We start from the raw sequence: 14,712 nt of genomic DNA, 5'->3' as shown, positions 1-14,712 counted from the left end.
AAGTAGGGAGAGAACCAGGACAGAATGTAGCCAGTAAAAACCAAGGGAAGAGGGAGCTCCTCAGGCAAAATAACACTAGAGCCCAGGGTGTGAGGTGGACAGCATGGAGACCCTGGCTTATGGAGGTCAGGGCGATGATGGCAGTCAGGGAGGTGGGGGAGTGGGGAAGACATGACTATGTCTGTGGGCTGAGGGAGGTCCTAATGAACCTCTGCGGCCCATCTCCCTCTCCTGTACTCCAGTCTACAGACCTGGTCTAGCTCTTGAAGCTCATTCTCCGCCTTCCCACCTTGGTGCTGCTCTCCTCTGTCCAGACTTCTCTGTCCCTAGACCCTCCCAGTTCTTGTTGGCTCACACCATTCAACTGCCTGCTGAGAGGTTTTCTCCCTGTCACATAAAGGCCTTCTCTAAGAAAGTGGAGCCCTCCCACACTGCTGGTGGGAATGTAAGATGAGGCAGATGCTGTGGAAAAAGTATGGCGGTTCCTCAAAAAATTAAAAATAGAATTATCCTATGATTTAGTGACTCTGCTTCGGGGGACATACATAAAAGAACCAGAAGCAATGTCTCAGAGAGACATCTGTACACCATGTTCATAGCAGTATTATTCACAATAGCCAGAAAGTAGAAGCAACCCAAGTATCCATCGATGGATAAACTGACAAAATGTGATATGTACGTACAGTCTTAAGGAGGAGGGAAACTCTGATACAAGCTGCAACATGGATGTACCTTGAGGACATTATGCTCAGTGAAAAAAACTAGTCACAGAAGGACAGATTCCATACAATCCCTGGCCTGTCTTGTGGGCTGCTGTATGTTAAGCCCTTGGAAGGATGCCTGGTACATAGTAGGTGCTCAGTAAGTACTTGGTAAATAAATTTCTGCTGAAGAGGAGGGATGGGGAGAAACTGAGTGAGGATACAGAGAGAAGATGCTGACAGGAGGGAGTTCACGTTCGCCAGGGGATCAGATTGTTTTCTGGGAAGAACAGGCTGTAGCCTGAGGAAGCTTCTGCAGATTTAGGAGGGCCTTCTAGAGATGGGGAGGAGTAAGCACATGCCATGGAGCCAATGGTCAGGGCTGCATAATGAGTTGAGAAGACTGGCATGGAGAAAGCATGTGTTGGCATTTAATCCAGGTGGGGGCCTGGCCTCGTGGAAATAACCAGAGTTCAGGGAGATGGATCGAGGGGAGGTGGCAGGTACAAGGCCTGGGGGCATGAGGCCAGCAAGAAGTCCCAGACTAGGCCAGCTGGACTGTGGGTGCAGCCAGGGAGGGCATCAGGACAGGCCTGTTCCAGAGGACAGGGCAAACTTTTGCCTGGGCTCAAGGGTGGACCCATCAGGGCAGTGTGGTGACAACGGGACTCAGGCAAAGGAGGAGGAGATGAAGGGAGGAGGTGGTTCAGAGAGGCCACCAACTCCTGGGCTGGTCTCCAGGGAGCTGGTATTTAGCTTGAAAAGTCTCAGTCTGAAAACTGGGCTCACTGTCAGGGAGGAGAGACATGCCAGGCAGCCTTTGTCTCCTGTCACAGCTGGATCTATTTTTATGTCCTTCTTGCTCTTCCTTTTTTTTCCTTCTTTCCTTCAACCCACACCCCCTGAATATCTCTGAGTGGAAGAGAGAGAGAAATCAGACAGGGGAGTGGACAGCTGGGCCCAGCTTCCTGGCCTGCTCCAAGTCTCTCTCCTGATGTGGCCACCTCAAAACATCTGGAAGAGTGGAGCTCACCTCCTTTCATTTATTTTTACATCAAACTCTAGGAAGGGTGGGGCTCACCCCAAAAATGTTTCATGGGGCCCCTGGGAAGCAATTCCACTATCACTCACATTTTCCCTAGGTCTGCTCCTTTGAGGGGGCTGGACATGGGAAATCTGGCTCCTTTTCCCCCCTTGATGATATAGAAGCACAGAGGGGAGAGGTCTTTAACTTTTGGGGAAGGGGAATTTTCTGAGAGGGCGGAAGATGAAAGAATGAGGTGAAGCAAATGTTCCTTCTCCCCACTTCCCTGCACCACCAAAACTTCTACAGCAAGAGGAAACCAGGAAAGATTGCTCCCTCTAGGAATCCCCCTTCACATCTCCACCAAGGCCCAACAATTTGGGAACTCTCCTACATTGAGGGCTGCCAGGAGGGAGTGCACCATAATGGCCTCTTGGGGGTCACTGCGGTGGCATGTACAAGATTGAAAATGCACACCTCTCTGACCCACCCATCCCTTTCTGAGATCTACCCTAGAGAAAAGTGTTGTGCATAAGGAGATGTGTCAACAAGTGCACTGCAATACTGTTGGTAAAGCATAAAAATTAGAAACACTATAAATGTTCCTCAGCAGGGGGATGGCAAAATACATAAAGGACAATAAATCCCTAAATTGGAATACCATAACAGCAGTAAAAAAAAAATTAGAATGCTATGTAGCAATGTGTGAAAACCTCTCTAAGATACTAGTGAACACAACCAAGTTATGCCAAGTTTCTTATGGTTTGATATGACTCACACATGAAGAACAACTCCACAAACAATACCATCCATGTCCCACTCGTAACGAATGATACATGTAGATCAATACAGGGAAAAGTTTCTGGAGAGATACACACCAAACTGTACCACAGCTGCCTCATGGGGACACAGCGACTGGGAATGAGTACCTCAGGTCATCTAACCCTCACCTTGTAATAACTTCATACTTTACAAGGACAATCTAGTAGATCATGCCTCGTGCAATGAAAACTTGATTTTTAAAGGTGATTGCCACTATGGTTCATTATGAAAGCCTCAAGGGCAGAAGGGAATGAATGCTCAGTACATTTGGTAGGTGAGAGGGCTGGGCTCCTGAGGGTCAACTGAACTGCTGTGAGGAGTCTAGACCACACTTCTCCCTCTGTGCTCTCAGAATGACAAGATACTAGTGTCTCCAACCATTGCTCCCTCTGTGAGCCCTGCCTTTGGATGGCCTTTGGTTCTACGTGGCTCTGGCCCCAGGGACACATAAGAAATCCCTGTCCCAGGCAGGAGCTGCCTCATCATCACTTGTCATCATCACTGAACTCTACTGGACTTTGAGCAGGTTGCTTCCCTGTCCTACCCACGGTCCCGCCCACTCTGACCTTCGTGTGTTCTTTTACTGTGTGCCATGTATTCATCTCCTCAGATTTATTTACTCTCAAAACTAAAGTAGGTACCACTACTGTTTTCCCAATTTTACAGAAGGGGTAACAGAGGAACAGAGTGGTTAAGAAATTGCCCATTTGCTGGTCATTCAGCTAGCAAGTGTCAAAGCTGGGTCTGATCCTCTTGTTGCCTATGCTACCGCCACCTCTTACAAGCTCCTGGGGGTGTCCATGCAGCGGCCTGGAGACCTCAAGGCTGGGAAGCTGACCCGGATGACAAAATGTCCAGGGCCCTAGGACTTCATGTTTTTACAATGGTCCTGAGCAAACAGGACCCTCCATTCTCCCTCTCCCCGCCTGCCTCCCAGACAGGAACAACAGATGGCCATTATGACCCTACTATGCGGCTGGCACTTTTACATCTGTGCCCTCATTCAACCCTCCCACAGCCTAGTGATTATAAATGCTCTCATTTGAGAGATGGGGAAGTTGAGGTCCTATAATGGGAAGTGACTGGCCAGTGGTAACACAGCTAGAGGAGGAGATGCCGGTGGCCCCAGAGAAAGGTTTAACAGAGAACTCAGAGGCTCTGGTGGGGAGCCATCACTAGGTGTGGGACTCTGAGGTACAGAGAGTTGCACAGGGGGCACCCCACTGCTCTGTCAGCCCTTCAGCTCTTCCCAGCCTGCTACCCAGACCCAACTCCCAGCTTCAAGTGGAAACGAAACCCCAAACAACAACTATCTTTATGCCCCCGGGTTCCGTGACCTTGGGGATGCCCAGAACAGGGCAGAAAAGCTGCAATCATCTCTAACTGGCACTACTAACTCAAAGCTCCTCTCCTTTGCCCTCAAGGAGGCAACAGTTCCTTTTGGAGAGAGAAGAAGAGAGAGGGCTGTGAGAGGAAAACAAACAAACAACCCTGGGCTTGGAGCCAACCAGACCTGATTTTGAGTCCAACCCCTTCAATTACTGGCAGAGTGGCCTTGGGCAAGTTACTTAATTTCTGTGTCCAGGCTACACCAGAGGGGTGTGGTATTGACCTGGAACGTGTTGTAAGAAATGAAAGAGGCGTGGATTGCAGTGGGGAGGAGTCAAGTGGGAAAACCCCCTTCCACATTCCCACAGCCCTGGGGATGCAACTATGAAGACCCTGCGCAGAGAGATAAATGAACTGAAATCAAGGGTGTGAAAACAAAATGAAAGACATGACCATTTATACAAAGCTTGGTAAGTGCTAGGCCCTTCTGCTGAGCGCTTCCACAGAAGCAGTCTTTAATCAATGTGACACATCAACCCCAGCCTTGGAAGGAGAGAATAACAAAGAGTGGGAGACAGACACGGACGTGATGCCTGAAGGAGGCCAGTCAGGGAGGAGGTGCTGCTCCTTGGCCTCCCCAACTACTCCTCTGCAGACAAGGGAGGGATCCAGCAGATGGGCCAGAAATGCCAAGCTGGTCTCAACCTTCCTAGCCTGTCTCCCTGCAGTGGGGGTGTCCCTCTTGGTCTAAATTCCTGGCCCCTGGCACCTCATTGTGTTTCCTGGATAACACAGCTGTGTGGTCCTGGGCAAGTTCTTCACTTCTCTATATCTGCAAAGGTAAAACACAAGACAAACCCGAGCTCCAAGAAGCATGAATGAAAGGACTAGTAAAATCAGCCAGCAAATGGAAGTAAAGCACAGGCTCTCATGCACCCTGTAGCGAACATATATAATTACCACCATGCCCCGATGCCCATTGAGAGGTCTGGGCCACCACTGTGACTTGGTCTCTACCCGCAGCAGGCACCCCACTCACTGTCTGCCTCCAGAGAAACAATAGCTCTTCCCTCAGCCCCATCCCCTCAAAGCACTGCAGTATAGGTATGGGAAACCACCTTTCATTCCAAAACTATCTTCACTTAAGGAAACTCATGTGCTTCTCTTAACTCAGCCTCATGAGTCCTACTTCACAGATGAGGACACTGAGCCCCAGAAGCCTGAGGTCATTAGAAACCAGGTCTGTCTTGATTCAAATAATGCTGCTCTATTTCACTTCATCAACAAGGGCTCTGGGAAGCCCCAAACTGCCTCAGATCCAAGAAGTCAGCAGGAGCAGTCATCCTGGCATCACCAACGCAGGTCCCTGTGTCTGCCATATGTCTTAAAGTTGTGCCATGACAGTCGCTGTATCCAACTTGGGGCCAGCTATTTGCAAACAACTCCCTCCTCACCAAGAGAGAATGCAGTGGATCCTTCACCAGCCTTTACATCTCTGACTCCCCACAACCCACTGGCCCCTTGCCCAGGGCGGGCCATCCTACCTTGTGGGTGAGGCTGGGGTCTCTCAGAACACTGTCTTCCTCCTCCGAGCTTCCCTGCTCTTCATCCGATGACAAGTCTTCTTTGGGGGCTGCCGCCGATATGGGACAGACCTTATAGGGTTCCGTGTAGGCGCTAAAGTCAGAGCAGAACAAAGAGAAGATTAGAGCTCCCTGTCCAGCAAAGGCAAAGTAAATACACCAGGGGCCCTATTAATGCCCCAAACCATTAACCAGTGCTCCGTGTGCAAAGCACTATGCCTGTCCTCCATGGGGACCCAGAACTGAACAAGACACAAGCCAAAACCTCCCTACATGCTCCCACTCCAGCCATCCTGACCTCCTTGTAGTTTCCTGAACATGCCATGCTCTTTGCTGCTTATATGCCTTTACAGATGCTAAGACAGACTTGTCTCTAGGTTGGATATGAGACAGGCTGTGATGCTAGAGGGTACACATAAGGACTATGAGGGCAAGAGATGTTCAATTTGATTGGTCCAACAATCTGGACTGGCATGGTAAGGCAGCAGGGTCTGTTCCCAAGGTGGCCATGTCCTCTGGGCCTGAATAAGGGATACAGTGAGGTCTGGGGTTTACATTCTAGACCCTGGTCCCTGCCTTGTCATCAGCTAGATCATGGACAAGACACAACTCAGGGTATCAGTTTCCACCTAGGGGAATAATGATTCCTATTTCATTTTCTTGGCTGATGCTGTAAGAATCAATGCTTACAAAACTTGCAATGGTGAGATAACAATCTCATATGTATGTGACTATGACTACGATATAGGCATTGCCATTCATTAGTAAAATATATTTATTCAATACATGTTTATTGATTGCCTGCTTTGTGACAGGCACAGAGCTAGGCAGAGGGTAACACGGTGGCAAAAAAAAGTAGATATGGTCCCCGTTTCAAAAAAGGAACCACGAATATATGATCATAAATTATGGTCAGTTAAGGAGAAGAAGGAAGTGCTTTCATGGGGAATAACAAGGGGGAAGTGTTTGGACAGGTCAGGGAGGGCTGCTCTGAGGCTGCGAGCAGGAGGAGCTCTGTGACAGCATGGGGAAGTCTCTAGGGGAAGCAGCATGTTAAGGCATGGAGGCAGCCAAGAGCTTGGCCTGTGACAAACCAACCTGGAGCAGAACCCTCCTTTCTCTGACTTCAAAACTATCCCCACAGAGGAGGCCCTAATCCCATTACAGCCTCCTCCTTGCTCTGCTTCCTGCCTTCCTCTCCACCCAGCAGAGTGACTGCTCTACAAGAGGGATCAAGTCATGTCCCTCTCCTACTTGGAAACCTTCAATAGCTCCCTCCTACCATTGGCAATGTGGTCCTAGACAACAACTCACAAAATTTCTCCTCACACTCAAAATCTAGGCATTTGGTCTTACTAAATTCTTTTTCTTTTTTTAAGATGTATTTGAGAGAGAGAGAGAGAGAGAACAAGCACAAGCAGGAGGGGCAGAGGGAGAAGGAAAGAGAATCTCAAATAGACTCCGTGCTGAGCATAGAGCCTGATGTGGAACTCAACCTCATGGCCCTGAGATCATGACCTGAGCCAAAACCAAGGGCCAGATATTCAACGAACTGCACCACCCAGGCACCCTGGTCTTATTAAATTCTAATCAAATATTTATTTCTGCCCTCTGAGAATGCCACAATGAGGTACTAGAATAATGGATGGATGGATGGATGGATGGATGGATGGATGGATGGATGGACTGGAGGAGAGGAGGGATCACCTATTTGCTAGAGGGGCTGCAATGCTAAGCCCAGACCTCATGTGAGCAGGGACACTGCTCTTATCTCAGGCCCTGAGCCAGGAAGAGAGAAGCACGGTCAGGGAGGGAGCATTAGGATCAGAGAAACTGAGCTGTAGGCTACAGTGAAGCTAGGGGCCATCTTGAAGCTTTTTCTCAACCACCGCAGGAGCCAGATATCTGGGCCAGATACCTGGGATACCTATCTCCAGAACACCTGGAGCCCAGGAAACAAGGGGCTGAGTCAAGAGCAGGACAGGTATCCAGTGGTCCACATTAGGACCATGAGGTCAGACAGATCAGGGACATGGTAGTCTGTTCCAGCCTGGCCTTCTGAGGACAAAATGTGTATATGGCAGAGACTATAGCTCTGCTCTTACATGCAGATGCACAAAGTCCTGACCAGGGCTGAGCCATAATTCACTCTACTATCCAACTGGCTACCCTTATGATCAGACCTCTTTCTTCTTTTTCAGAATTAATTTTGTTGTCCTTTTCTTTCAAACTATGAGAGCAAACAGTGGATTTTGCAACAAGCCCTCTACCAATGAAGAGTAAAAAAGGCATGTGAGCACCTCCCCTTCTAGGACTACCCTATACCCCCTTCAGTGTCCCTTTCCACACTGCCAGGGGCCACTGGGGAACACCACATTTGCTTTAGGGAGCTCAGAACCTCCTTCAGGAAAGTGACTGCATGGACCAGTCTCCTAGAGCCCTAGCTTCCTTCCCTCCAGGGCTTCTTGAATCAATTTGCCCCATGTGTGTCCTCAGGGAGTGGAGCCTTTGTCCCCCATCAAGAGGAACGGCTACATTAGGCCCCAGAAGGAGCCATCTGTGCTCTGTGGAAGATAACCAGTAGTGGTGAGGGATAGAGCAGTTGAGTGTGCCCTTGGATGGTTCTTATCAAGGAAAAGAAGGTAGGTGCCAGGCCTTTCCTAAAATGCACTGTGAAGGAGGAAAGGATTCCCAGCCAAACCTCCCACAGGTAAAGGGTGTCACCATTGTCCAGGCAGCAAGCTGGAAATCTCAGCATTTCCTTGGATAGCCAGCCACTACCTGAACACAAAACCTCTCCTGAATTTACCTTTAAGTCTTCCCCAATTCCACTGGCATCTGTGTGATAGCTCTGTGGTCCAAGCCATCTCTTGCCTGGACCTTTGTGACCATTGCTTTCCAGTCCCCGCCTCCACCCTGGCTGGCCTCCAATCTGTTCCCCACCCAGCAGCCAGAGGGAACCTCCTCAAAACCCAATCTGATTGCGTCTCCCTCTTGCTGGAATTGTTCAGGGATTGTCTGGTGCCAATGGGATTCAGCCCCAACAGCTTAGGCTGTCGAGCAAGGCTCTGTTCAACCTGGGATGTACAAAAGTGGGTGCCCTTGGGTCTTGATGCTGCAGAGAAGTCTGAGGTAGCACTGGACACTACCTCAGTCCAAGCAGATGGTTGAATTCCACAAAACACAGCCATGGTGACACTGGGAAGACACATGGAAGCCAAACCCCTAGGGGAGGAAAGGGCTGGCTCAAGGCCACATGGCAAATCTGGGCCAACACACATTGCCTCAAAGGATGCCTCTCCCTATGTTTGATCCCATTTTAGAGATGTGAAAATAGAGGCCCAGTCAGGTTCTCACAGTGCACTGATGTGTGGAGCTGGGTCTCAGTTTGCCAGGGAAAAGGGGGTCTTTGTTTTTGTTGTTTGTGCTATTATTTTATTTTCCATTTGAGAGGCAGTAGTGTGCAGAGATTGGAGCTCACGTTCTCAAGTCAGACTGCCTGCGTTCAAATTCCATCTCAGCCCAGTACTGGCTGTGTTTAACTTCATTAGGCCTCAGGGGTGCCTAATTCACTGAGCTGCCAGGAGGATTCAATGAGTTACATAATGTAAAACACTTAGAACCCATGCCCAACACATAATAACTCACTAAATGGGAGCTCTCTTCGTTACCAGCTGAGCTTTAGCTGCATACAGCTGTTCTACTATTTACCTACTGTGGTCTTTAAGTCAACTCATTTTTAACGTTTGCTAACACTATGACCTCATCCCAAGTGATAACGCGCATGAAGTTCAGTACGTGACTTCATATAATTATTAATCTATAACAGTTTGACTAACATTATGCTGCTCACCATCAGAGACCCACAGACCTCACAGAGATAATAAATATGGTTAACTCTGACCCACCAACCATCCATACACAACCATCCTCAGCTTTGGCCAGAAATGTGGCTCATGATCTTTTATTCCACTTCTTCCTCTGACTTTTTCTTTCAAGAAAGATCTAGAATGGAAGTCAAAAGATACAAAGGTCTGGGCGTTCTGATGATATTTCTAATTTGTTTATTTCACTGTCCTGTTTCGGGATTGTGAGCACAACAAATGGAGATAAACTGTTGTTAAAAATATGCTTTCACATATACAAGAGCAAGTATAATTCAATGCATTTGCAGATTCAATGGAAATTGTAACAACAGCCCTGATCTTGGACAGAAGTCATTCATTTAATAAGCAAAGAAAATATTCTAAAACTACAAGGATCAACAGAGCTGCCCCTACAGAACCTTCATACTTGCTACCAGATCTTCAAATACAGGGAAGAAAACAGTTCTGAGAAATGTTTTGACAACTTCTACCCAAATGCTCCAACAGGCTCTAGTATAACTTGTGTCCTGTGCAACCACTTCTTCCCTTGGGGAAATAGACTTGGAACCATGACATACCCCATCCATCTCACCAGTCTGTCAGGATAAATCTCTGAGATGGGTCCTTTGCAAAGGCTGCGAGGCTCTGTATTTTTAGTTGCATGGCTCCTGTCTATTTGGTTTTTAAGTCATTCAAAAAAAAAAAAAGCCCACTAAGAACCTTCTGTGTTTTAGACTCTGAACTATAAGTACTGGTGGTACAGCAGTGAGCAAATAGACATTATCTTTGTTCTGTGGAAAATGCCCATTATAATCGTAACTGAGATGCTATCTTCAGATAGCTTGAGTATAACAATATATTACATATGAGAAAGCCTTTTAAGCCACCCATCTATCCATCTACATACTCTTTCATCCACTCACCCATTCACGCATCCATCCCTCTACCCACCCATTCATCTATCCAACCACCCCATCCACTTAGCCATCCGTCCATGCATCCATTTGTCCACCAACCCATCCAGCCATCCTTCTATAACCCATCCAATCATCCCTCACTCACTTATTCAACAAATAGGGATTAGCAGGTACTTGAAGGAGCTAACACATAGGCAGGTTAAAGATGGCTAAAGTACTATCTCTGGCCTCGAAGAAAGTACAGTGCAAAGTGTTGGTTAAGAGGGTGGGTTCAGAAGTCAGGCTGATTGGTCTGAATCCCAGCTCTATCATTTCAAGCAAGTTACTTAACCTTTCCGTGCCTTAGTTTTTTTGTGTGTGCTTGGTTTTAAATCTGTAAACCAAAGGAGATGACACATGCTGGGAAAAATCAGCAAAAAGGCCAGGCAGTCAGGACTGTAAGTCTAGAGACCAAGTGGCCTGGAACGTTGGCATCACATCAGAGGAGAGTCCCTGTGTGACTTTAGGCAAGTCACCCAATCTCTCTGTTTGCCATCTGCAAAGTGGGGATGACTACATAGGTTCATTGTGGGATTAAATGAGAACACGATGGGGAAAGTGGCCACTGCCTGGCACTCAGTAGGTCCTTTCTGGCCAGCCCACACAAGGGCCAAGTTCTAAACCCCCAGACTAGTCTCCACAGAACTGTATCCTCCCTCTGAGTTGACTTGTGTTTTAAAAGGAACACAAATTAAAGCTGCCCAGAGCTCATTACCTTAAATGACCCTCCAAAAGAACACAGTCCTTTCCAGCAGCCTAAAGTCGTAAAAGGACATGTGCATCCACGTGGGGGGACGAACAGTTTGTAACCCAGCCCAAGGCTGTCTAACTCTGCCCATTAAATCCCGTCCTAGTGACACTTGCTGGGAGTCATAAACCCTAAGCACAGCCAAAATGGCTTAATAACTCATAAAAAAGGAACCCTTGCCTCATTGAGAATCTGTCGGTGGGCACTCTGGCCCCAAACTCCATTGTTGCTGGTACAATGATATGTGTGAAGGAGGCCAGATTGCAGATGTAACATCCTTTGGCTCATCTGACACAGGCTGGGACCTCTCTCAAGTTAGCCAGCTCAGCGAGGAGGGGCAGGGGGCTCTCTGGGAGATGGAAAACTGGAGATGGAGGAGACAGGATGACTACCCTAATTAGCAGAGCAGCTGGAAGAGCTTAGAAGTGGATGGAGGGAAGGGCTGGCTGCACAACCAGGGATTTCCAAACCCTCAGACATTCAATCCTGCCCCCTGCCTACTCTCCACACCCCCTTACGCCCAGGCACCTTCACAATTCATTTGATCCCTTCAGACCTTCCTCAGCTGGCAGCTTCCTCCCTTCTGCTCTGAGACTTCCTTGTCTCTCAGAATTGACCCCTCCCATGTCCCCCTTCCTCAAAGGGACATTGAGACTCTCACAGATACAGTAACTGTATCTCAGACTGTACTGTAACTGGGAACCTTCAATCTGATAGAGTGAAAATTGCTTAAGATGGGGGTCAGAGACCCAGGAGTCCTGGATTCACCACGAACCCAATGCATGATCTGGGTTACGTGACTGTCAGCATGAGCCTCAGTTTCCACACCTGCAAAATGGAGGTAGAGAACAAAACACCCAGGCATGTGAAACCATGTACTAAAGACCAGACTGCATGCATCCCACAGCTTGAAAGCAGCTGCCTGTCTGTCTCCTCACCACTGGAGTGAATCTCTGCTTTGTTCCCTCTTGGAGGGAATGCATCCTGCACCCAGGGTCAGCCAAGGGATAGAGCTCGTAATGGTTCCCAGAAACATGATTGAAGGAGAGGCTTTTTTAAAAATTCAATTTCCATTTTTTTTTTTTTGCTAAGTAAAAACAGAAGTACATCCTTGCTCTCTATCCTATGTCTCCTTACCCTTCTTCTTGAAATATAGCATCGATGGTTTTGTAGGAATTTTTCTTGTTATAAGAGCTTTAATGAGAATTAATTCACATATCATAAAATTTTGCCCTTTCAAAGTACACAATTTAGTGCTTTTTAGCATATCCTCAGAGTTGTACAACCATCATCACTACTCAATTTTAGAACATTTTCATCAACCCCGAAAGAAACCCCATACTATTCAGTAGTCAATCACTAGGACTGGCCCCCAATTCCAGGCAATCACTAATTTACTGTCTGTCTCTATGAATTTGTCTTATTCTGGACATTTCATATAAATGGAATCCTACAATATTTGTCCTTTTGTGTTGGCGCTTTCATAATATTTTCAAAGTTCAAACATAGCATAATGTTTTCAAAGTTCATCCATGTTATAACAGGTGTCAGTACTTTATTCCATTTTATAGCCAAATATTGCACTGTAAGTCTCTACCACATTTTGTTTATCCATTCACCTGTGGATAGACATTTAGATTGCTTCCATTTTTTGGCTATTATGAATAGTGCTTCTATGAACATTCACGCGAAAGTTTTTTATGTAGACATATGTTTTCATTTCTCTTGAGTATATATATAGGAGTAGAACTGCTAGGTCATACGGTAACTCAATGTTTAAGATTTTGAGAAACAGCCAGACTGTTTTTTGGCTGTACCAAAATGTAAAAACATTCCCATTGGCAATGCTGAGGGTTTCAATTTCTCGATATCCTCATCAATACCTGTTATTGTCTGTTTTTTAATTTGAGCCTTCCCAGTGGGTTTGAAGTGGTTTTATAGGGATTTTCAAGGAATTTTGTTCTTCTTGATTCCATTTCAGCCTCCTGCTCCAAACTTTTTTTTTTTCTAGCCAAAGGGGAACATAACTGTAACTATGAAGGCTTTCTTTTCAGATAATCCATGAGGGTTCTGAGGTCCAGGTGGGGGAAAATTAATACTTTGGGAAGACCTGCAGAAGCCTCATAAAATAATAGACTAATATAAAGAGGTAACATACTAGAGAAAAATCATAAGCCAGAACCCCAGACTCAGCAGAGGGATCATCTCTCAGGTTCCAGCTTTGGGAAACAGTCACTACCATCCTGCAACTTTGGGTACCGAGAAAGACAACAGAAGAGTTCTACATTTCTGATCCTTAGCAGCAGCCGCACTGCTAGCACATGGGCCTGGCCTTGCTCTGCCACTGACGTCCTAGCATTTCAGCCATCTCTGGGGCCCCAGCAAAGGATAATGTTAAAGGACACATTTCACCTCCTGAGGGCAGGACCCAGTTCTGCCACTTGTCAGCCCAATGACCCTAGGCCAGTCCCTTAACCTACCAGCTTCCTCCTTTGTAGAAAGAAGATGGCAACAGGATTTACCTTCCAGGGTCTAAGAGATGATGTCTGTGAACTGCTCAGCACAGTGCCTGGAAGTTTTATTGGCTACAATCACCTGAGCTAAGGGCCAGGGCTGAATTAATCAAGCAGAGTTCCTCAAGTTCATACAGACCTGGGTTCTAGTCCTACCTCTGCCATCAGCTTGCTGTGTGACACTGAGTGGGTCCCTTCCTCTCTCTGGACCTCAGCTTCCTCATCTGTAAAATAAGGGAGTTAGAGGACCTCTGAAGGCCCTTCCCACTGTGATGTTCTGTGACTTTATGTCCAAAGGGCTCATCCACAAAGCTGAGGAACTTCATCCCGGTGATGCTTGCACATGTCTGCCTCCACCAGCCATTACATGCAGCCAAACCACCAACTCACTGGCCCATGCACACCTCTGTACCTTCCCATCACTGTAACTCTTCCAAGGCTGTTCCAGAATTCCTGCCCACCTCTCCTGTACTTGCCACCAGGTCTACATACATACCAGCTCTGCCAGGAAGCCTCTGCATCTCTCTTACTGGACGAGGCTCCCATCACATTTACATTTTGTGACCACAATTATTTATGTTCCCATATTAGCCCCACCATCAGCCACAGCTCTTTGTGGGAGGGGAATCGTCTGCTTGCTATGCATTCTGTGTCTTCCATGAATGGCACACAGTAAGTACACAACAAATGTGTTAAACGACTGCCTACTCCAGCTAATTTATCTGACTTCCACTTAGCCTGTCAGTGAAGGCTTCCTTAATCCTCCCTATTCAGCAGGTGCTCGACACCTCTGGTAGAAATAGCACCAGCAGGTGCTGCCACCACTGAGAATGCTGTGGCTAGCCAAGTCTTAATGAATAAACAGGTTTTTTTTTTTCTTTTACGGGTTAGGCCATCATTTCATATTACTTAGAAAATGGCTATGGATAGGTGTTGAACGAGGCATCCTGTGGGGTGGATCTGGTTCAGCCATAGGTGCAATGGATGCCAAGAGACTGGTGGCTAGGATTGCCTCAGTTTCCTCATCTGTAAGATGGGCTCCACAGCAGTCGGTCCTAAGGACACAGCCCAGAACAGAAGGAGACTTGGACACATGGCTCTCCTATCACCTCTTTTCAGCGATTCAGAATAAGTGAGGCCACAGGGGAGGTGGAAGGGAGGGGAGCTGCT

The 14,712-nt window shown here is 47.3% G+C and overlaps 1 protein-coding gene across 3 annotated transcripts in view; it reads right to left on the bottom strand.

Moving 5' to 3' along the window:
• The window catches only part of FGD5 (FYVE, RhoGEF and PH domain containing 5), a 122,408-nt gene that overhangs the window by 66,836 nt on the left and 40,860 nt on the right, over positions 1–14,712 (bottom strand). For all 3 annotated transcript variants that reach the window (XM_055343917.1, XM_055343918.1, XM_055343919.1), the window contains exon 3: positions 5,421–5,553. In XM_055343917.1, coding sequence (XP_055199892.1) covers positions 5,421–5,553 — 133 coding nt within the window. The remainder of the gene's footprint in view (positions 1–5,420; positions 5,554–14,712) is intronic.

Source organism: Nyctereutes procyonoides, unplaced genomic scaffold (assembly GCF_905146905.1).
Source record: "Nyctereutes procyonoides isolate TBG_1078 unplaced genomic scaffold, NYPRO_anot_genome, whole genome shotgun sequence".
In the NCBI taxonomy this organism is placed as follows: domain Eukaryota; kingdom Metazoa; phylum Chordata; class Mammalia; order Carnivora; family Canidae; genus Nyctereutes; species Nyctereutes procyonoides.
This window is presented reverse-complemented; position numbering and strand designations above follow the sequence as displayed.